Raw genomic sequence first — 24,070 nt, forward strand, 5'->3', positions numbered from 1 at the left:
CATCCAAGTGCTGGCAGCAGGCGTGATCAGCGTCCTGAGGCTATTTCAACATGAGCATTTGAAAATTAAGTCACTGAAATTTACTGTTTGTTATTCCTCTGGAAAAACACAGGCTTAAATTGAAAGCCTTTTAAAAAGTGCTGAGTTCCTAGAAACTATCATTGCTTTTCAAAGGAGCTGTTGGGTGCTCGGTTGCTTTAGAATGACTACATTTCTATCTGTGGGCTTTGCAGCCCAACTTCATGGACTGATGGTTTTATTACAGAAACTTTAAGTGCGCTAGAAACTTCAAACAGAGAAAAAATGGCTCCTCCTGAGTCTTTTCTGAAGTTCATGGAGCTATTCATGACTTTGAAAAAATGCCTGTGTTCGAAGCGTAAATAATGTTGCAGTAATGACCTCGAATAAGATGGAAATTGGTGAAGAGGAGGGGCAAAGAAAAATTTTTTACTTGAGGATTTCATCATTCATTCCTGCCTCCTTCTTCTCTCCTACTTTGTGAAAGACCCTTTGCATTGACGCTGCTGAAGAACAGCCAACCGCCGACTGCTGCTCCCGCTGGCAAATGGTAATGACCGGCTTGTATCTACCCTACTTAGGGCCAGACCTCTCTATAGCATATTTACCTCAGATCTCACTCAAAAGGCCCAAAAAAGAGCCAGAGAGTGAGTTAGCAATCAGGTGGCACAGATGATAGAGGTCCAGAGCTCTAGTTCACTCCTTGCACCTCTTTAGGAGTGGAGACCCTTCTCATGCTGCCTCAGAGCCCCGTGCGCGCAGCAGCGTGCAGTCCCAGCCTGCTCTCGCCCTTCCCACTCGTAGTCACGGAAGGGTGCCCGTCATCTGCACGTTTGAAGGCTGCTGCCCCAACCTGGTATGCAGAAAGGAAGGACGTGGAAGCTATGCGGGACAGGTCTCTTCTGACTGCTGACTTCGATAAACACGGAGACCGGAGGATGGCGGAGAAAGGACACGAGTTCCAGACACAGCGCTGTGACTGTAGAGCATGGCCAGATGTATCTTTTGATAGCACACAACTTTTCCACGAGAAAAGATTTTATTCCATCTGGGTGGTGTAAAGGTGGGTTGTGGAGGTTTCAGTCAAATGAAGGTAGGGAACGAGCCTTTATTATCTGGGCGAGGGAGTTTCAAGCACAGGAGTACGATGAAGTGCCCGGATGATGCAAGCTGTGATTTTGCATTCTTTCCAGAACTCCAGAAAGCACATGCCTGGAAAACAGGAGAGAAGCAGAGAAGCAGCAGGGTCACAGTTGCTCTTCTGGGCTGCTCTTGGGATGGTGTCCACATGCATGCCTCTTACTCCTTTTCTAGTGAACCCAGGGGCTTAATTTAGCATTTAATGACCAATTCTGTCACCTGATTGAGAAAGAAGAAATCACTGTCTCCAGGAACAGCAGCACCATAGGCTAAATACAGTAGAAGTACAATTCTACTGATGCCAGTAGCATGACTATGGCTCAGTATGTCATCTCTTGGTTTGATCTGCAGAATCGGCACGGTGAACATTACGATTTCGTTTTCTTGATGTAATCCTTGGTACCTCTGTAAGAAAGACTGCAACGTTTATGTCTGGAAAAAATCCAGATTTGTGTAAACTGGAGGATGTTATTGTGTGTATTAAAATGTTCACAGGGTATTATCCCACAGCCCATCCCATATTTATTTTGGACATGATTACATCTGGAAAATGGGAAAGCTTCCAGATAATTCCTTTACCTTGAACTATCAGCAAACACAAGGATATTTTAAGGTTATTCCCTGCTAAAAAATGAACAAGGAGGATTCACGACGGTAAGCCAGAAGAGAATCCCTCTTCAAAAAATGCAAAATGGGTTAAGTTTAAAGTGTAAGTACTTTCAGAGACAAGGGTGAAAGCAGTTCTTAAAGGGTCCTTCTCTCCTTGGAGGAAGGTAAGACCAGCTCAGGTAATGGCCATTCACTCCCGTTCAAGACAGCCATTTCATGTATTAGTGATATATGTTTCAAGCTTGTGGTTTATTTCTACAAAACTAATTCAATATTGTACCTACCATTTGTCCTGGATTTTGAGAAGAAATGGAGATTGGAGCAACGTCTCCAAGTTCCTACGCAGTTTACTGAAGGAAGCAGATGTCTGCGTGTACCCATTGCCTCCGCCGACCTGAGCAAAAGGATGAATTTAATCCCTAGCTTTTTTAGCAGAAGAATATTTTTCAGTCTGGATTTCATAAACTTTATGATGGAGGCATGAGACAATTGCACAGATGGCAGGAGAACAAACCGAAGGAGAAAAACAATGAGTGGAAGAATGGGAAAAGAAGGAAAATAAGTGAGTACAAAAAAACCCTTCTGCTGGAACGAGCAGTTCTTATCAGACAAGAGAATCTACTTCCAGAAGCGAAGTGCAGGCACTGAGAACTGCACGAGCAGCAGGGAAAAGCTGGATCACCTGTCCCAAGGGAGAAAATAAATACATGGCAAAAAAAAGCACACAAGTTGGAAAGCAGCATGAGGAGCGGGCAAAGCACTGCATTTCTTCCAAGTTAAAATGTTTCCAGATTGTTCTGATATTTAAAAATGTTTAGAAGGAAGATTTCCCAGATCCCAATGCATTTGGAAGGCAAAGCCCCCTGCAATGTGAAGCTCCCCGGTTGGCTTCTTTCCTCGGTTTCTTTTTTTCCCCCGCCTGATTTTGTTCCAATCAGTTAAATGCTGTGCCTTGGATTCCCAGCTAGACCTCGTGACACTGATGCCTGCTCGCTGCCAAGGCAGGCGGAATTCTTCGCACCTCCAGCCGCTCTCACGGGCTGAGATGAGGTATGTCGCTTACTTGCAGACGCCACATTTGTCGGATGCTGAAGGTATTAGCAGACAATGTTCTTAGGCTGTGAGACCCACTGAAACCTGGAGAGGCAGGCACTACTGTTCTTCATTCAGCAATTGCCACCCAAGCCATCCGATGCCCTAATATAATCACTTACCACCCATACAGGTAAACTGGTGGATTGCAGCGCTGTCCGCCAGTTAAGGTCTCTTGGTAAGGACCGAGTCTGGCCCTGGACTTGTGCTGAAAGCTGTGTTTTGTTAACCCTGCTGCAAACGGGGGGCAACTGGAGCAGAGAGTCTAAATGCTGTCAGAGGCTGCCGCGTCGCTCCCTTCCGTGGCACGCGGCACGGAGAGCGGGATACCGCAGCTCTCCCAGTCTAACGAGGCTCACATGCGTATCTAATATTTTTGGCTGCCTAAATTTTTATTCAGACACATTGGTATATCTGATACTATTACATTAATGAGGACCAGGGAGTAAGCTGAGCACTCCCAACTCCCCCTCCATCCACGCTGCTTAGCAGTTAGCTCACTCCCTGGCTTTGTTGTTGGGACTACTCTGAGTAACTCCCCCCAAGGCACCTGGGTATTACAAGGCAAGTCCTGAACGGCGTGTGCCACGTCACCTGGCCTTACGCCACGGGATTCATCACCGACGTTCGTTTAAGTAATGTTATAGACAGCCTGCTACTCCCGGTATACAGCCTTGTTCATGCGACAAGGGGGACTGCCGCAAACCCCAGGGACTTACGGGGGTGAAAGTAAAGGTCCTCAGTGCTTTTTTAATTCATGTGACTCCTTACTTTTCCAGGACTATTTTGCCCCAGTTCCAATCAAGGGTAAGTCGCTCCCAGGACGGAGTAGCCTGGGCTGGCATCCAATGCCAATTGGGCTATCAGTGATATTCCCATGCTGCTTTACCCCTAGGGCTTCTTCCCAGAATAGAGTATTGCAACCCCATGGAAAAGGGTCTGGAGCAAGGTCAGGGCTGTGCTGCCTTCTTTATTACTGCATCGTTGTCGTGGTTTAACCCCAGCCGGCAACTAAGCACCACGCAGCCGCTCACTCACTTCCTCGCAGTGGGACGCGGGAGAGAATCGGAGAAAAAGTAAAACTCGTGGGTTGAGATAACGACAGGACAGAAAAGGAAGAAAATAATAATAATGAAGATAAATAAGATACAGAACGAGTGATGCACAGTGCAATTGCTCACCACCCGCTGACCCACGCCCAGCCCGTTCCCGAGCAGTGGCCGTGCCCCCGTTTTTGTTCAGCATGACGCCATATGGTATGGAATATCCCTTTGGCCAGTTTGGGTCAGCTATCCCGGCTGTGTCCCCTCCCAGCTTCTTGTGCAGCTGGCAGTGTGGCGGTGCGAGAAGCTGAAAAGTCCTTGACTTAGTGCAAGCACTGCTCAGCAACAACTAAAACATCAGGGTGTTATCAACATTATTCTCACCCAAAGTCCAAACTACAGCACTGTACCAGCTACTGGGAAGAAAATTAACTCTATCCCAGCCGAAACCAGGACTATCGTCAGATACTTCCTTGGCTGACCCAACAGGAGAGACGCAAAAGCCTCCAGTTCTGAGCAGGCAGCTCCTCAGGTCAGATCAGGGCTGCAGCACAAATGAACAGGTATCTTGTCAGGTCCTTCTTCACCAGTTTTCCTTAACTTCAGCTGGCCAAGTCCTACTAAATTAGGACTGTTTGCAAAAACGTGTCTCAGAAGTGAAATTGTTAGCTTGTGCTATTATTAATATTGTATGTGCCATAGTTCGCTGCCCAGAAATACAAGGCAGCAAGCAAGCCTTGAGCCCAGAGCAGTAGCAAAGCCAAAACATGCATGCAAGAGAGCCAGAATCCGTATCTTAGGCAATAATTGCCTTTTCTGCCCACAAGCAGTTCTTTAACAGAGCAATACAAAAACAACAAGCAAGGCACTGGGTCCAAGCCAAAGTCCAGACAACGCTGCAGCAGGTTATCTCGCCAAGGCTGCTTCCCGGCGAGGGTCAGCACGCGGCAGTATTCACTCCCTCCGTCAGCCACGCAACCGCAGCCGCAGGGGAGCTGTGCCACGGCCCCAAAGCTGAATTTAAAGTTATCTCTAGGGTCTCCTACTACACTTCAAATACCGTCATAGACAGACTTCTACCTAACACAGGGTTGACTGGTCAAGCGCGCTTGACTGAAATAGCATAATTGAACTATTTAGGCTCAAAATCTCCTACTGCAGGTTTGCTGGGCGCCTGCAAATAGTCTCGCAGTGGCTCCGAGTTCTGTGAACCGTCCAACTTACCCTTCCACGGGCTGCTAAATTGGAAGTGCAAGTACGCTCTTGCACCCGTAGCAGGCTTCCTGGAAGGAACGGTAAAGGTTTTTGCAAAATAAATGACAAATTTGCACTGTCTTGTTGGGATTGGTACAGACCGGTTGCAAATCTGATCGACGAGGGGAACTCCGCAGGCTGCGCAGGAGGAGGATTTGGGGCAGGCTGTAAGGGGGAGGAATTTTCTTGCTGTGGATCTGTTCCCAGTCTGTATTTGACTGCAGGTTAGTTTGCCGATCTTCCCATTTGCCTGGGGATGTGTCTCCCACTGGGTCTTGAAATAACCTCTCCTGACTTGACCACTGCACAGAAGTACAGCGCGTACGTGCTCCATCAGGACTGAGCGTTGGCCAACTTGTTATTTAACAGAGACCGAACATCAAATCCCCCGGTCCTGGCACACCCAGCCCGTTTAGTCCCAAAATAATCAAAATTTCAAGCTGGAACCAGATGCCAGTTTTGCAACTGAGCCATACCCGCGTTAGCAGTCACCGCCTTCCCGGTTTACTTGTAGAACTCCATCCTATCACCCCCTTCTTTCCAAACCGGGGAGCGTCAACCTCTCCGCAGCTTCTCCTCGCCACGCAGCCGCTCCCCCCGCCGAGACTTCAGCTGCCTCTCTCCCGCTCAGCTACGCGGGGGGATGCGGAGCCCAGGCGGCACGCCGCTCTCGGGCTGTGGGTGCACCGACCCCCCGCGCCCCAGCCTGCCGAGTCCCCCCGCCGCCGGGCGGCCCCGGGGCTGCCAACCCCCACCCCGCCAGCTCCGCGCCCGGCGGCCGCCCAGGCTCGGGGAGGCTGTTCGGGGCAGCTCCTCGCGGGCCGCGCGGCGGGAGGAGGGCGGCGGGCGGGGCAGGCCCCGGGGGGGGCCGGAGCCCCGGCCGGGACGGCGGTGCTGCCCGGGGCGCGGAGGGGGAGGGAGGACGCGCGGGACGCGGTCAGCGCCGCACGCCCCCCCCCCCGGTCCACGTGCGGCGCGCGCCCCGCGGCGCGGCTCGCGCCACCCCGCCCCCGCCGCTCCCCGCCCCCCGGCGGCCGCGGATTGGCTGCGGGCCTCACGCGAGCCGCGCGGAGGGGAGGGGAGGGGAGAGCGGCTGCCCGCGAGTAACCCCGCCGCCGCCAGCGCCCCGCGCGACCTTTCTCCTGCATCGGCGGTGACGCGGCGGGCGCGCGCGCCCCCTCCCCGCGCGCGGCAAAGATGGCGGCGCTGAGCAAGTCCATCCCCCACAGCTGCTACGAGATCGGGCACACCTGGCACCCGCGGTGCTCCTGGGCCGTCCTGCACGTCACGCAGGGGGCGCTGGCCGAGTCCCTCCGCATCTACGGCACCCTCTACCTGGTGGGTCTGCGGGGGGGCGAGGCCCTGGGGGGCGGCTGGCCAGCGGGAAGGGCGGGGGGGTGTCAGAGAGGGGCAGCCTGGCCCGGTTTTTGGGTGGAAGGCCGTGAGGGGCATCAGGGCGGAGGGGGCCCGGCCTGGGGTGGAAGGGACGGGGGATATGGGGGGGGAGCCCGGCCTGAGCTGAGGGGGAAGGGAAGGGCGTGAGGGGGGTGTGGGGAGGGCACAGGGGGTACCGGAGCGGGGGGAGTCTGCCCGGGGGGAAGGGCATGAGGCTTGTTGAGGGAGGGAGGCTGGTTTGGGGTGGGGGGAGAGGGGTGTGTTGGGAGAGGAAGGGCGGGAGAGCTGTGAAGGCGCAGCCTGACCCTGGGGTGAGGGGGGAGAAGAGCAAAAAGGATGTTTTGGGGGGAGTCTGGTGCTGGGGAGGAGAGAGGTGGTGGTGGGATAGCCTGGGGGGAGGGCAGGAGGGCGGCAGGGTTGCATGGGGGGAGAGCCTGATGCCTGAGGGGCAGGGACAGTGTTGAATCTGGCCTTAGGAGGGGAGGAGAAGGGCATGGGGGGTGGTGGGGTCTGGTGGCGTAACAGATGCCGTGAGAGGGGTGAAGCTGGCGGGGTAGGAGGGCATGGGCACAGTCCAAACATCGCGTTTTTCTCATTTTCCAGTACCTATGAGACCTGAATAAAAAGACTTAGTGTTTGCCAGAGCAGCTGGCATTGTATCTTTGGCGGTAGCAAGAGCATGTCTGTGTTACTGTTGGTGACACCTTGGTAATCAGTGCCTTAGGATCAAGGAGGTTCCACTGTATAATGAAGCAAGGCTAAAAACGTACATTAAGGCTAAAGGAGTCTAAGTATTCAGAGAGTATCCTACAGGTGAGGTATCTTAGGTTGACTGTGCAGTTAGACTTGGTTATATCACCTCAGTGCAGCTGGCTTGCTTCCAGCAAATTAGGGTGTAGGTAGAGGAGTTGGGATCTGTTTGCATCCGTCGTTGTTAACATATCGTGAAAGCTGATCTAAGCTGGAATGGCTGCAGGTGAGCACTTTCTGTCCCCACCTCTGTATTTCTCCTGTAGTGGTGGCTGGAGGATCGAGTAGTGAGCTGGCCCCAAGCTAAGTCCTAAAGATAGAAAAACAAGTCACTGAGTCTGTACTTTCAACTCTGTACCAGATAGGTAATAAAGAGAAGGGAAGGAGTGGGACTGCAGCAGTCCTGACATAATTTGTTTAAGCTCCTATTGAAGTGTTCCTTGAGTGAAAATTGTGACAATAAATCCAATTACATGATAAAAAAAAGTTAGTGTAACTGTTTGGTGGCAGTGTGGACCTGAGGAGCTGTCATGTCTGACAGTGAACATTTTCATTCTGAACTGACACAAACAGAAGTGGCAGTTGTTTGTGTGAGCATGCAGTGAGCTGGATCAGGAAACCAATACAGAGAAGAGCATTCCCTCTCCTCCTCCCCTCCTCCCCAGTAATTTTTTCTTTGTATCTGTTTTCTGATCCAGTTTGCTATGTGGGAGCATGAATACTTGCACCAGCAAAGAATGGGCCTGAAATGAGCCATGAGAGGTGTAGTGGTGATCTGTCAGGCCTGGCTAAAGATAAAGCAGCTTAAACAGCTCTGTAATTAAAGCAAAGTTCTCCAGCAGCTAAGCCTGGTAAAGAGATTCCTGCTCAAGGCTATGTTATAGTTCACTCAGTTGTGTTGTCACAGCTTAGGAGGAAAACTCCCCCTTTTCATTTCTTTGAAATGTTGAAATCTGAAATGTTTTCCTGATCTGTTTTACATTGTGGCCCCATAAACAGTTACTTCTTGTCACAAATCCAAGGTGGGGTGGGAACCTTCTCAACCAATGTCATGCTATGCTGCAAAAACATCTGCATCAGTTTTTACACTGCCTTCTTTACAGTTTTTAATTTTCTTAGGTTTTTGTTGACAGTGTTTAATTTGACTTATCAGAGTAATCTAAAACTGAGCTGTTCTAAAATCTTGCTGCTACCTAAAGAGGGAGGAAGCACTTGCCTGCCTTTGCTCCCAGACGCATAACTGTACTCCTTTCCTTATGTGGTCTTAGACCTTACCTCTCCTTGAGCGGATTCAATTCATTCGCTAACTTGGAAGAGGTTACTACCCTGCTTTTAGCTGGGGGTAGTTTTCAGCTGCAGTAATGAATTGAACTGATTTATTAAACAGGGTTTGATGAGCACCAGAGCCAGCCTAAGGTAAAGAGTGAAAGGGTGCAGTGGGGACTGCAGAGGAGGAAGCAGAAGCCTTGCACATTAAGTAGCTTGGCAGGGAAGGAACACTCCTGAATTAAGAGAGTCATTGCTAAAGTCATTGTTTGCTGGACTTAAAGCTGTGCTTGAAAACCTTGTATTTGTAAATGAAATATCACAGTTGGACAGTACAAACATTCAGTCCTTTTCTGTATTCTGAGATTCACATAAGGGGATGAACTTAAGCTATTTTATCTTTATAATTACACCAGTGTATGTTCAGAATGTTTCCGGTACTACTTAGTCCCAGTCCCCAGCTCAGCAACAAAAAATTGCACTTCATTTTTCTATGTCAAGCCTGTAAAATGGCATCTGCTTGTTTGTTCCTCCTGTTGCCACAAACTAATAACTAAGGAAAGTAGATGAAAGAGTTTCCTCTCAGAAAAGCTTGTGTGGAAATGAATGAGAATGAATAGATGAGAATAAATTGCCAGAAGTCGTTCTGGGAGAGAATGTGGTTAGGGATAGTTACAATCCAGGGTCCAGACTCGTAACATCTACACTCCACATCTCTTAAATGTTTTGTTGCTCTTCGGTCAATGGGAGACTGATGGAGCCAAATGAAGTGGTGCTAGTATTTGATGAGTAAAATACTGGTTTTCAGTAAACAGCTGTAAAAAGTCTCTGCTTTTAAGTAGCGCTGTACTGTTTTTTTTTTTTTTAAAATAACTGTGCTTGAGTATTTTTTTTAGTTGGAAAAAAAATAATCTTCAGAAATCATACTTTCACTGTCTTTATTTTTGCTCCAGTACAAATTGATTGCATTAGCAAATTGAATTGTCCCTCCTCATACAAAGTGGCTGACAGGAATGCCTATGTTGTAATTAAGAGTGCTTGTGTTTCACAAACCAAGTGTCCCAATGTGCAAGTCTTCTGAGACCCACTTTTACAGAAAAAAGAAAAAGAGAAAACAAGTTAAAATTGCTTAACACCTATACCCCCAGAAGAAACCCCAAACAATCTCCCATAAACTTTATAATTACACTTTTTAAAAACTGCCTGCCTTGATATCTTAAGAAAACTTTACTGAAAACGTCCTTCATCAGAGTTTGTTGTACTTTGTTCTATCTATACTTCTGTTTTAGATTACTCAAGGCTAAAGAAAATGTGGAGGTGTAATCTTGTGTTTTCAAAGTTGAAGAATTCAGACTTCTAGAAATTCACAGAGGTGGGGAGAAGAGAATAATTTCATAGGGAAATTGCATAAAGCTGGGGAAAGGGAAATGAGAGGCTGGAATATTGGATTTGAATTGTCTCGGCTTCTGTTTCCCGGGACTTCTGTTGGTTTCACATGGGAAATCTGCCATTCACCCCATGTGTTAGAGCAAAGTCCTCTGTTTCTTGAGGGTTTTTAGGTTTTAGACACTTGTTTGATGATGGTGTACGTTTTGCAGTAGGTGAATATACTTAGTCATTAGTATGAAGTCTTTGTAGTATATCAGAGGTAATCGGATCTGGTGGTAACATTTCCTCTTAATCTAAGTAAGGTAAAATTAATCTGTTTGCTACTTTGCAGTTAAGCTAGTTCTTCTAACTTTTTGCCTGTGGGATGACAAGAGTCATTCATGTCATTCACCTTTTCTTTCTCCTAGTCTGATGATCTGTTTTCTTCACTTAATTTAAGCCAGGCTCTCCCCCTGCCTCTGCAGCCTAACTTCTGTCCTGCCCTTCCCCTCCCCACCACCATCTCTCCTGCCCTTCTTCCCCAGCACCGGCCCCTTCCCACCCTACATCTGCTGCCCTTCCTTCACCTGGCCTGCCTCCACTGCTAAATGACACAGCCATGGAACAGCTTGAGCACTGGCCCCTTCATGGTTCACACTGACTGTTAGTTTACTCCTGGCTCTGACTCCGAACACCTCTCTCCAAGACTGATCTGCTGGCATAGGGGAGAGGAGCACCAGACCTAAAGCGGCGTGGATGCCAGCAGGTCTGTTGGACGTGTCCTCTGGACTGGGGGGTGGTTCAGCCAATTATTTAGCAGAACAGGTGTAACCTGAGTCTGCTATTCCAGTACGGTTTTTAATGATCCTCAGGGCTTGCTATATTTTATTGATTTCTTTCACTTAATTTCTTCTCATATCCTTTTCATACTCATTTTGGTCTCACTTTTGATGCTCTTTTCGTACTCATTTCATACTGATTTTGGTCATATTTGTAATATTTTTCATATTTCTGCCATATCTGCTCCCTCCTGTGCTTGTAATAGGCTTCAGGTTCTTAGATGCCGATTGCTTCTTTCTCTTTCTGTGTCAAAAGTTTTTTTTCCTACTTACGATTCCAGTGCTGTTGTCTTCCTAGGCCCTTTTTGACCCCTGAGTATCTGTATTCTTTCTCTTAATCTGCATTGTTTATTTTTGTAAGCTCCCTAGGATAGCATTGTTTATAATGTTGTTAAAGACACAAATGCTATCAGCAATTGTACAAGTATAAGGTCAAGTATAAGGTGTTTTTTCTTGTATAAACACGAGAGGGACATTGGTACTTGTATAGCATGGGCCAGGTAGTCGTGCACATGGCAGTTAGCAGGTCTCTTCACAGATAAATCACCGATGGACTAGAGGTAGTAACAAGAACAAACCTAATTATTGTGCTAATGAATTACTTTGAAAGCTGTTGGATGGAAGACAGAATCACCAGCCAAAGAATGAGGTGAGGCAGAACAAAGCATGAGTGTCGCATCGCTTTCCTGGCTACGTGTACGTTGCTGTAGGATAGAGCCAGCGCTGGGCCCCGGGGATGGATGATGCGCGCCGTGCTGTGCTGCTGCTGCTTCAGGCTCGCCTCACGTGCGGTTTCTCTTAGGGAGAGCTGTGTGGACTGGTCCTGAGCAAAGCCGGGGAGCCAGCTAATGCTAAAGCAGATCCTGTCTTTATCTGCCAGCGTAGACATGGTCATCGTGTGTCATCTTTCTGAGGTGTGCAAGAAGGCTGTACTGGCCAGATTCTATTCTAAAGTAGTCCAGAATTGCTGGATATATTAAAATGTGGTTTTTGTTTGTTCGTGCTGCAAACTATTGTGCATTTGGAAGTAGGGTGGGGAGACTAAGAATGATGTTAGTGTTACCCTTGAATGTGCTTCTGTCTGCCAGCTTGGATCTCTGGGGTAGGCCATCAGGAAACTCATGTCTGTCAGGACCCGGTACCTGGAGTTGCTGTGATGGTGTTGCATGATTGCGTTGTGCTGGGATATCTGGTCATCTTAGTACTGTGTATCAAGTGTCCTGTATCTCTGTGCTGTGTTATGAATGGCATAGAGGTCAGTGTGTTCTTGCCTTGAGATTCTCCTGGAAGCTGGGTTAAATATGACTAAAATTAGCTCAAATCTTGCTAAAGTAAGAACCTGGTTGCGACATCTTCATTCCAAGCTGTGATCATTCTGCTCTGTTCAGGTGGCTTTCGGGCCAGACCAGTGAAATTCTTTCATAAATTGAAAATAAACAAAAATAATCTTTTGCTGAGATGCTGAGAATTTTAAAAGAACCAGTTAAGGAATTCAAGTGGACTGAAGAATTTATGCTCAAAGATGTGAGGCGTAACCCAGAGCATTGCAGTAATGGTGGAAACCAGGGAAAGCCCCAGCCTTGACTGGCTGAGCAAAGATCTTGGTAAAGATACTACAAATACTGGGAACCAGCAAAAATCGTTAAAGGCACTGTTTATCAAGGAGATGTAAATCTGTTCTCTTAAGTTGGTACAGCTGTATAGTAGAGTGCAAGAATTCTAGGGTAGAAGGAAAATCATTGAAAATTATACTGAGTTAGGCATTTCAAGGGGACTGAAAAATAGCCCTCTACTCATTTAAGTACAAGGGAAACGTGGCAAAGATAAGTTGTCATGGAATGAGAGTGGTGCCAGGACTGAAGGTAATTTAGATGTCATTCAAAGACTACATGAGTACTGTTCACTTCTTTTTTTAGTTGGGTGGATGATATGGAAAATTTAAAAAAAGCCAAACCAAAACAACCCAACTCCCTGACGGTGATCCTCATACAACATCTGACAAGGGACAGAGGAAGTCTGAGAGCAGGAGGCACACGCTGTTCCTCAGAGTATTGCAGGAACTGTCTTATGAAATGAAAAAATCTGGAAGCCAGGTTTTGTAATCTGTGAAATCAGGGAGGGACCGGCTAATTGAGGAACAACAAATCTGAATGTTTAAGAGGAGGCACGAGAAACAAATTGCTGATTTGAACAAGTGTCTTTCAAAACCCAAGTGTTACCTGAGGGCATTTTGAGATTAAGTTACTCCAAAGTTCTTAAAAATAATTTTTATAAAGCAGAGGAATAATGTTCTTGTAAAATTCATACAAAATTGCAAATGGTTATAAAAGAACATATAAATGATTGAATATAATTATGAAAGAAATCTGACATCAGTCTGCAGCTCTGCTTGCTGCTTGAGTAATCTGAGGTATTTTCTTAACTGGTTTAAATACTGGGGATTGCTTTGCTTTTAGCATGCACATGTGACTTAAGGTATAAACTTTTCCTTGGCTTTTTAATGACTTGCAGCATACGTATTATATAAACTATCTACACAGCATTATTGTTTGTCTCCAAACTTGCATTTTAAAGGTATCAAAATGTGACCAGATAGTCACTCTTATAAATGTCATTGAACTCTGCTTTCCTGGAGATTTGGCTAGGTGTCTGAATATTTATGCAGCTTTTTAAATTATTTTTTCTTTTTTTTAAATAAAAGTTTGTTATGACGCGCTTGATTTTATTTGGATATGGTGAAGGAATGAGAGAGAGATGATAGTGAGTGCTTTTTTCAGTTTCCATCAATCAGTGCTGTATGTGTTGGCTAATTTCACTAAAATTTGACGGAGAGGTAATGTTCTTAAAGACATACATTTTATACAAACTCAGGAAATGGTGGTTGGATGGAGGAGGGAGAGAAAAAATGATGTTGTACACAGAACAGCAGAGTTGGTGCAAGGTTTGTGGTTTTTTTAGCCTGCCGTGTAACCTGTCAGACTGTGTACATTGGTCAGCCAATTAGCACACTCATTAAGTCAAATGCAACGCATCCTGTAGAATCTATAGTTCAGGGACTTAGGTGAAGACTGAGGATACTGGAGGTGAAGCTCAGGTTATTGCGATTGGGTGATGATTACTTGTAGGCGTTACCTGACACATCGTTAAAATAAACAGGCCTGACTGGTGCCTCTGATCATGGGAAAGCTTGTTTTTGAGTCTTGTGTTCCTTTTCCACTGGAACAGTTTGGTAGCCTACCTCAAAGTCTTGCACTTGGCTACGTAGCTGTGTTTTAAAGATGGTGTTGGAAACGCATGTATTCTTTCCATGGTTAAGACAGAATACATCAGTTCTGATTTCTTAGTTCTATAAGGCTTAAAATTTGTATATGAAGACTAAATTATGAAAAGAAAAGGTTTCAGTAATACTCTTCCACAAACTGATGGTATTCTGAATCTGGTGGACTGATTTTTCATAATTACGTTTTCATGTTGGAGAGTCAAAATTCAATTATGTGAATTCTGTAGTTAATGCTAGAAAATGTTTTTTCTGTCTATTTCTTTATCTTTACTGAGTAGGCTTTTTTAATACTTCAGACATAAGATACAGTAGGCCTTAGAGTTCAAATCACTAGCAATGTGTTTTCTTTGAGTCGCTACTGTATTACTTCATGAGTGTTCGCTTTTGATTTGAGGGGTGATCTCCTCCTTCCAACTCCCCTCTGTACTGTATATAAAGGTCTAAAAAGCACGCTTCTTCCTTCTACCCTCGTTTCTATTCACATAAAAACAGCCTTAGAGATGCAGTAGCCTGTCTCTCATGGTTTTTCCACCTATGCGAAATATAATTTCATAGCAATTTTTTGATGAATTAAATAGAATTTTTCATATATATGAACATTTTCTTTCTATCTATTTATTTCAAGATGGTAATGGCCAAAGTGTTTTAGTGAGAGTTAAATCAGAGCTTGTTTTAAACTGTAGGGGAAATGGGGCGATTACCATCAGAGAGTAAATCTGTGGTCAGTTTACGTTGGGTTGATGAACAGAAGAAGGAGAAATCTTCCAGTCTGGGCTAGGTGCATAAAAGGTAATCAGCTGTTTAGGGAATCATTGTGGTGCTTGTATATTCAAGGATTTTGGAGGACAGGTTTGTGGTCATGTCTTCTGCTGTAGTATCTGTCATGTATTAATCCTGCTGTTTGTTCCCTTTGATAGCAAGTAACGGGGGTGTGGGGTTGCCTTCAAAAGCCTTTTAGAGCTTCCAGGCCTGCATTAAAGCATAATTGAATTTTCGGTTTCAAGTTTTAAACAGTTGTGTGCAGAAGTGAGGAAAGGAGTTATTTTTCCTAAAAATAAGTCAGAGGCATTCTGTTTTCAGTTTTCCCACAGGTGGTAATGGGACACTGGGCAGTGCTGGATCAGTCTTCCGGTGTGGAAAGGAAATCTTCTTTCCACCATGCTTGACCTACCTTATTGAAGAGGCTTTACCTGACCACATTCTTAATAGCAAACTAATAGTGTTTGGGGCCAGAAATACTTTCTCTGGAAGTCAGGCTGGCAGGTGTTTAATCCCACCCCTTCCTCCTGTGTGTGTGTAGGGCACAGATGTCACACAAGGACAATTGGGGTATATTTCATCAAATCAATTTCTCACTTGGAGGTGTTATTAAAGAGTAATGTATCTATCTGTCTTGTGTGACTGTAGCATGCAGAAGTTTGGTTGTCTGAGGACTGAAGTGTTGTGATCTATCTAAATTTCATCCAGGTGCACGTAAACTTACCCTCATAATTATAACACCCTATGATACACAGACTATCTAGTTGAATAGTCTCTTCTGGGTTCTAGTTGTGAAGTACAGTCTCTGCACAGATGAAGCAAATACAGCAATAAATATAATGATAATTTTCTTAAGCTATCTCTACTTGTACTACTAATTCTTTAGACTTGTTGCGATAAGATTTTTTACTTCCTTAAAATTTCAGCATACAGTTACAGAGGTGTTACTCAGCTGTCATTTAAATAACAGAAGTCTACTCTTGTGTGTAGGAGAGGCCTGGAATTTTGTCTTATGCAAATTGCTGGAAAAGTAGCAATAGGCATTTAAAATATTAAAACATCCTTTAATGCCTGTGTTATGGTATTTGAATGCTTGAAAAATTTCTGACTACTTGTTTCTTAATATTTTAACATATCTGAATTTTTTAGAACTAAGTCTGTTCTCTTCAGCTTTTTTCCTGAAACTTTCTCTTTGTTGTCTTTTCTCTAGCTCTGCTGTTTTGTGGTTTTAGTGACGAAATATCTAGGATTCTTTTTGCTTCATCCTTTTTCCCGCATTGATCCTTTGCTTTAACTGTGATTCATTTGTTTCTTCTGCAGTTTATCAGTATTTTCTGCAGACTGTGTTGGACTGAAGGGAGATCAAGAGCTAGAACTTGCAGATGCGAATAGAAGGAAATTCAAAAGTTCTAACAACTTTGGACATTCTTAGACCATCTGCCCTGTGGCAGTGCATGATTTGTTTTAAATTCCCTTTTGCTCTTAGTTGTTGAGTGTTTGGGCATCTAGAAAAGTATTTCTTATGGGAGATTGGGAAAGACAGGATTTATTAGTTGATGGTATTAGAAGATGAGAATGTAGAAATGTTAGCAAAGCTGGACTCTATCCTATTGCTTGAGCTCTGCTAGTATTGAGAGAGACGAAAGTGGAGTTAAATGGCAGAAAGGGCTGCAAAGGCTGTTACAGGCAAACAGCCCAGCTGTTGGTATGGACTGTGGATAATGAGTACTTCAGTCTCTGTTTAATGCTTACACAGGCCAAATAAAGACTGCATCTGCAGACTGTACTACTGCTTAAAGTTTCTTTTTAGTGCATAAAATGTCATACTGTAAGAAAACTTGTGGTGAGAGGAAAGCATCAGTTTTAGTTTTTGAAATGTGGGTTTTCTTTATTACTTTCCAGGTATCTTGGAATTCTTGCAAATTGAGTTACAAGGAGTGGTTATACTCTACCCTGACTCAAATGCTTAATTCTTAATAGGGTTGGAATTTTTCTTGATGAATAAATAAATCTTTAACGTTAGGTAAGTATTTCAAACCTGGATATTCTTTACCTGCAGAGAGCAAATCTGCTTGAGAAAGTGCCATTATCTAATTGTTTAAATGTCAGTGACAAGCATATTGGTTTACATGATAGAGATTTTATGGTATATTGGCTATATTGTGGACATTGGTTGCATTAGGTCTTTTATTGCCTTTGTAGTTTCTTCCCAAGAGAGATGTGTGCACAGGATGACATTTTCATTTTATAGTTTTGTCATTTTTTTTTTAAATGGATGATATACAGTATATATGTAAATGAGAAGTGAAAGCCATGTGCCTTCTGTGAAACTTTATTCCACAGTCTTACTGATATTTTTTTTTTTTATTTAAAGGAAAGGTGGTACTGTACAGGAAAGGATTGTCTTGGTCAAATGTAAGTTCCATTGAAGGGTGGAGTTGTTAATGGCAGTCTTTATCCCAGAGAGTTTTGTAGTCCTAAATATCCTAAGGGCAGGTCATTGGATGCCTTCAAAATAAGAGATTGTAAGAGTGACTCAGTGTTTTGTGGAAAGCCAGCACAGGAAGTTGCAGCTGATCTGGTGTGTTCCTAAGCTGCTGTTAGTCAAAGGAGATGCTGGAGCATTCTTCACGCTCAGGTAGGTAAGGCTGCATTGCTGTGGTCTGCCTGGAGAAGTCATGAATAAGTGAAATCTGGGTCATAATCCACTGGCATTCGGTGGAGTCTGCTCTCCCTGGTTCCAGACATATTTTGGGCAGTCTTCTCCTTCTCATAAAGGGTAATAGGCAGGAGAAACACCATGGCTTCAGAAATAAAGTAGAGGGAGAGGCAGCACTGGAAGTGGATTGTGCTTCTCTCTCTCCTGTGAAATCACGGCCTTACAGTAGTGTGAGGAGTGTGTTGCTTCTTTTCCCTGGATTATGGCCAAACTGCTGGGGTAGGTGAGGTGAGGCAGCACCGGTAGCATGAGATTGGAGGGAGGCAGCATTATGTCTGGGTTTCGTATAGCAGCAAACGTTTGTGGCATTATGTCACACAGCAGTGCTCCACTCATGTTGTGGACACGCCGTGCTATCTTACTAAAGCTGAAAACAGTAATATGTACAACAATTTGTAAGCACCGAAGAATTTTATTTTGTAATATTCTTGTCATTCCAACTCAAAAAGAGAAGAGTGAAGCTAAGAAATTACTGAGAAGGGTGACAAGAGTAATGGGAGGTATGGAGCTGGTTTTGGCCATTCCTGGATACGTGATAGTCAACTGTTTGGATCAGTGAGCTGAATCAGAATTGCAGTCCTTCATTCTTGTAGTGAATAACACCCTAAACTAACTTTTACAGCTATCAGCACTAACGTCCTGATACAGACCACCCTGAGGTGGCTAAATAAAGGTGTCCTAGGATTCGTATGCGCCTTCTATAGCTGGAGAGCTGAGACCATAATGCCAATGAGATGTTCATTTCTGTCTGTCTGACTGTACAGGGAGTTTCACATAATTTACAGACCTTCTGCTACATCTATTAGCATCTTCATGAATATTAACAGTTTGCCAAGGAAGTATCTACTGGATGTCTTGATGCCCGCTCCTTCCATGCTGCTATCCACTACCGGCATCTGCTGCTAAGCCTTGAGCAGTGCATTTATTATAAAACTTTGGCCTCCATCACAGTGTCCTCTCAGCTCACTTGAGTGAAGTGTATCCCAGTGGGAACTGTGAACTGCTGCAGTCTGACAGATATAATGATCTTTCTGTCTTGCCAACCTCAACTTTAATAGTACTTTTCTGAAGTGTGTGGAACTGAAAGGGAGAGCAAGGTGGTGTCCAGAGGTATCTCTGGTAGTTTTTTCCATGTGATCACACCATTGGTGGTGGAGGAGAGGAGGAGAGCCTGCTCCATAGTCTGCTCTTGCCTGTTTTCAGCTGTACACAATATTTAGCTTAGTTCATGTTTATAAAGCACTTTGAAAATGATGAGCATCATTTGGTTTTGGGGTGGTTTTTTTTTTTGGTGGGCATTCATCAAGTTCCATTGCCCTTACACATACAGCTCATTCAGTTATTGTGAGCATTGTTTCTTCGGACTGGTTTGTGTGTCGTTGTTCCTGGTTATTTTCTATTTTTCACTTGGGAGTAGAATAGTAAAAAGAAGGGAAAGCAGAAATTTATATTAGTCTAAAACTTGTTGGAGAAGCTACAGAAATAAATTTTTGAATTTGATTTGACATTAATTTATAAGATGCCAATCTTTTCCTGTTATGCTTCTGACACTTTGGTCTGAGGAAGCAAGGCTTCACACTTCAGGTGTAAGGTCTGTGTTCTGAAAACAAAAAAATTGTGATTTTTGTTCCAAATGTTCATGACCTTCATACAGTACTGTAGAAATAGCTGTGGAGGTAGCAACTAGTGATTTGGCATTTAGGCTACGTTAAGACTTTTCTTCAACAGAAAGATTATCTGGATTGCATTATTGCCTAATCCATTATGTTTTAAGCAGTCTTGACACTTGATTAAGTAATGTATAAATCTGTTTTCAGAAGTCTGTTCATGCATGTATTTCTCTTTAATCCTTAGATTGAGCTTCATTTTGGAAACAGGTTTTGGCAGAACTTTCCTGTGCTTAGTTTTAGCAGAATCCTCGGCCGATCTCTGAATCTAAAACATCTACTTGCTATTCAGTATGAGTGGACAGTGTTTCAGAAGAACAGCTCCCTCCCCCATGTTTTTAAATTGACGAACCAAGACTTTGAGAGATGTTGGCAATACCAATTCGACAGGATGTCTTTCATTGCTTTCATCAGCACCAGCAGTAGGAAGATCGCTCTATTTGGAACTTCTCTAATTCTAAGCGTTGACTGAAAACTCCTGCCGGTTTTGAGACTCACTGGGAGATCAGTGCAGTTAAAGATGATAATGCTGTAAAAAAGAAAAAACAATAAAATGTCTCATGGTGCACCCAAAGTATAATTTCATGGAGTCATAGGAGCACTCAGGTTGGAGGGACCTTGGGAGCCCGTGTAGTCCCAGCCTCTTGCTCAAAGCAGGGCCAGTTGGATGAGGTTGCTTGGGGCCTTTTCCAGTTAAGTTTTAAGGATCTCCAGTGATGGAGAGTCCACAATTGCTTTGGGCAACCTGCTCCAATATTGAGCTACCCTCAGGTGAAGATTTTTCTTCCTTAGGTCTAATCTGTCTTTCTCATATTTGAACTTGTCTGTTGCCTCTTGTTTTACCCCTGTGCACCTCTGAGAAAAGCCTGGTTCTCTACATCTTCCCATTAGATAGTTGCAGAATTTCTGTGAAAAAAATAGACTTAGAGGACCTTCAGTGTTTGAGTCATTAAGGAGCTGTTCTTCATGGGGCATACATTAAACTGACCAAAAAGAACATTTATTTTTTAGATCCAGCCTGTTTTCTACAGGCAGTTTTTTAGAGATAACGTACCATTTCTATAAAATTTGTCAGGAATGTGTTGTTCTTCCAGCAGATGGTAAAAATTTTTTGGAGGACTTGCAGTTGGTTAATTGGAGTCAGAAACCTTTAGAAATACATCATCACTTCATAGACACCGTGTATTTGGATTACTTTAGTGATATTCTGACCTTAATTATGTGATAGTCTAATTGTCTGGAGGACAAAACTCAGTGTAAATTTATTACATCTTAAAAGTTCTGATACCTGGCAGACAATGTTTTTGACTGTTATGGCCACCGGTAACAAAGTAATAAAATTCCTCCTAAACTTCCCATTTAGGATTGCTTGATGTATTTCCTGGTATAAATATTGTAACAGCTGGAACAAGTTCAAAGGAAATCTTTGTGGTATTGTTTATAAACCCAGCAAATTTAAGAGGCTTTGATTTACTACTTAAGTGGGCATGTCTCCTTTTCCGTTTCTATTTTTCTTTACAATGTGCAAAAAAGAGCCTAACTGAATTAAAGTTTGTGTGTCGTGTCCCCCCCCCCCTTCTTTTTTTTTTTTCTTCCCTCCTCCTTCAGATTGCAGCTATTCTCAGGAAACGAAAACTTGACTATTATTTGCACAAACTGCTACCTGAGATCTTGCAATCAAGTTCCTTTCTGACAGCAAATGGGACCTTGTATGTTGCTTGCTTTTGCATCCTAAGGTTGGTATACTATTCTAAAAATGAAATGTAATAGGAAAGCTATTTTTATGCAACTTTTCAATTTATATAATAATTTGTCTTTTTTTATAATAGGCTTGTTTATAATGGGTAGGAGTAAGAAAAGCAACAACTGTGCCATCATCTTGATTTTTGGTCTTAGCACTTGAATGTGAACCTTTCTTTTTTTTCGTTCTCTTTTTTATAATCTTTTAAATCAGTAAACAAGTCAATGTATTCACTTTGCTTCCTTTTCTCTGTTTTACTGATTCAAAATACATTGCTGCAGGAAATTCAAATATGTTCCAGAGGGGAACTGAGAAGGCCTAATCTTCCTCTCCTAGAAATAATTGATGTAATTTGATGTTGGTTTCTGTTTTCCTGATGCAGGGGCTGTGATGAATTTTAATTATCCTAAACTTTATCCAGCCATCCAAGTTTGTACTTTCTTTATTTGTGGTCATAAATGAAGGAAATCCCAGCACAGCTTCTGGAGGTCTATAAGATACAGACTTGCTCTGAAAAATGAGTGTAAACTCCAATTCTGTATTCTGAGCTGTTTCCAGTGTATATTTCAAGTAGCTATCGAGATAGTTAAAAATTAAACTTCCCTGTTTATGAACATGACGATGTCCTAGATCTAAATGCATTTATTGTGAGAGATGTTATACATAGCTACCGTAGCCTTTACATGTCTATGAATTTTTTAAAGTTATCTGACAGTTCACTCAACAGCCCCTCTAAAAGTTAATCAAACCCATTATGCCCTACTTCTAGATCTGTTTAGAGGCCTTTGCTTCAAAGCTGATGGAGAAGGCTAGGAAGAGGAGGAGCTGGCTGAGGAGCCACAGAATGCTTTTTGAGTAAATCATTGGCAAAGTTCAAAGTGAATCTTTAAGTAACAAGCTCTAAAGAATATGAATTTTTCTAGCAGTCTGAGTTGTATTAATATTCATATATCTTTACTCTTCTGAGCTTTACAGCGGTCTTCCTTATCCTACCATGTACTTGCCTGTAAATCTGCAGTGCCTTACTTCAGTGCTGTAGTTATATGTTACTCTCTAAATTAAGCTGTTGTGGTTTTAAGTTTTATTGTTTTCAGCTGTTCCTCTAACAGAGATTGCTAGCCATCTAGCAGATCTATGACTATGCCTCTGCTAGTAAATGAAGCAGGTAAGAGATCAGTGTCTGACTGAAGCCAACTGGTATGGCATCACTTTCATGTGCATGGAGCATAGCTGTCTAAAGCTGTTTTGACCTCCAAACCAAACAGCATGGCCAGATGCAGACTGAGTAGTGGCAATGGTACCTAGTCCATGCACCTTCCTCGTCCATGCACCTTCCAAGTCCTCCTGAAGCATTCTTTGGGTTGACTCAGGCCAAAATCATGCAAAGGACAATTCTAACACTTTAAGGTGACAAGGGATACTGTTCTTACAGCTGTGCAGCAGAGTAACCAACCAACCAACCAACATCTTGAGAGATGCGCATGCATTTTCTGTTGCAAAGAGATGCCCATGGAGAGTTGTTGCCTCCAGCAGAATCTCTGCTGGTAGGGTCTCTGCAGACTGCCCACCACCTGCAATTGCAGGACTTGCAAATAAAAAATGTCAGCCTCTTGGCTGGGGTGCCAGTTGGAGCTGGTGAACTGAAATCACAAATAGAGGCAAAAGAAGAAAGTATTTAGGAGGCCTTATGCATTACACCTGTTGGACTCTATGAAAGGCCAGTTATAGGAGTATTTGGCAGCTTTTCTGACAGGAATTAAATTCAGACCCTCAGCAATTAAGTGAATAGTATATGAATAGGATATTCAGAAGCTATTAAATGACATTTCAAACAAACAATGGATAACATGATTATCAGAAAAGTCGTATCTTCCAAATTTACTGGTGTTCTTTGAAGGATAAATGTATATCAGATCATCATCAGATTGGTGCATTGTACCTGAATTCCCAAATGATTTTGACAAGGCTGCTTGCTAGGACTTTTTAAGAGGAAAGACGCTCTGTCTTCCAGGAATTGGTAAATGATTAGCAAGTAGTTAAAATATATGAAACCAAACAAGGGATAAATAATCAGTTTTCATAGTAAGAAGAGGTTGCCAGTTATGTTCCTGCTGTGTCCTTTGTTCTGGATATACCTAAAGATTCTGGAAAAAGGGATGAAGAATAGTGTGAGAGATTATGTGAGTTTATTTAGGATGCAGAAATCTAAAACTGACCCTCATCCATATCGGAAAGATCTGTTGATTAAAATCGCTTACAAAATTTGATGGAGAAAAGTGCAAAGTAATGCATTGGGAGGAAAAAAGCAGCCCTAGCCTTACACAGGGATGGGCTTTAAACTAGCTACTATTAATCAGGGAAGTGTTTGAGAGTCATCATAGACAGGTTCTTTGAACAAGTCAGTTCAGTGCTTGAATATGGTCAAGGAGCTGAGTAAGTGTTGCTTGGAGAGAAAATGAGAACAAGCCAGAAAACTATAAATGCATGACATCTTTACAGGTTGAATACTGTATGCCTGTTTTTTTTTTCTTTCTTAAGAGCTTTTCCTAAGATTGTAATGTTGACAAGTCCTTCACTTGGAATGTACTTAATATCAACATTGTCTTGCAGCTTGAGCCATATAAGCTTACTTCTCTCATCTGCTGTTGGGTGGGTGACGGAGGATGGAAATGTGAGACTTCATTCTTTTTTTTTAATCTAGTTGTGTGGGTTTTTTCATATTGGGGTTTTTTTAATGTTTTCTTTGAACTTATATGATTCCTTGAATTTATTGCTGTGTGATACTGAAGAGAGTACATTGTAGCTCCTGAGAGCAGAAGTAATTGTATGTCGTTTTCCAGCCCAGAATGTGATTTGGTATTATGTTTTAATCCATCAAAGAAATATCAGTACTTCTATGGTGTTTTGTATAACTGTGGCCTGAGTATTTCTGAACTTGATATGCAACCATGCAAAGAGATTGTCTGAGACTTTGGAGACCTAGATGCTCTAGGTCTGATTCTAGATAGTGATGAGAGGTTGGATGTGATAGATTTGTATAATAGGATGCATTTTGCAGTTCTTGTGTCTTTTTTGATTGGAAGGTATATTATAGCAGGAGCAGCAGTAACTCAGAAGCAAAATTGTCCAG

The 24,070-nt window shown here is 43.5% G+C and overlaps 1 protein-coding gene across 2 annotated transcripts in view; it reads left to right on the forward strand.

Moving 5' to 3' along the window:
- Window positions 1-6,353: 6,353 nt before the first annotated feature.
- Window positions 6,354-24,070, forward strand: part of TMEM135 (transmembrane protein 135) — a 192,627-nt gene continuing 174,910 nt past the window's right edge. For both annotated transcript variants that reach the window (XM_059816739.1, XM_059816745.1), the window contains exons 1-2: window positions 6,354-6,494; window positions 20,808-20,935. In XM_059816739.1, coding sequence (XP_059672722.1) covers window positions 6,354-6,494; window positions 20,808-20,935 — 269 coding nt within the window. The remainder of the gene's footprint in view (window positions 6,495-20,807; window positions 20,936-24,070) is intronic.

The sequence above is a fragment of the Gavia stellata genome, chromosome 1 (assembly GCF_030936135.1).
Source record: "Gavia stellata isolate bGavSte3 chromosome 1, bGavSte3.hap2, whole genome shotgun sequence".
Lineage (NCBI taxonomy): Eukaryota > Metazoa > Chordata > Aves > Gaviiformes > Gaviidae > Gavia > Gavia stellata.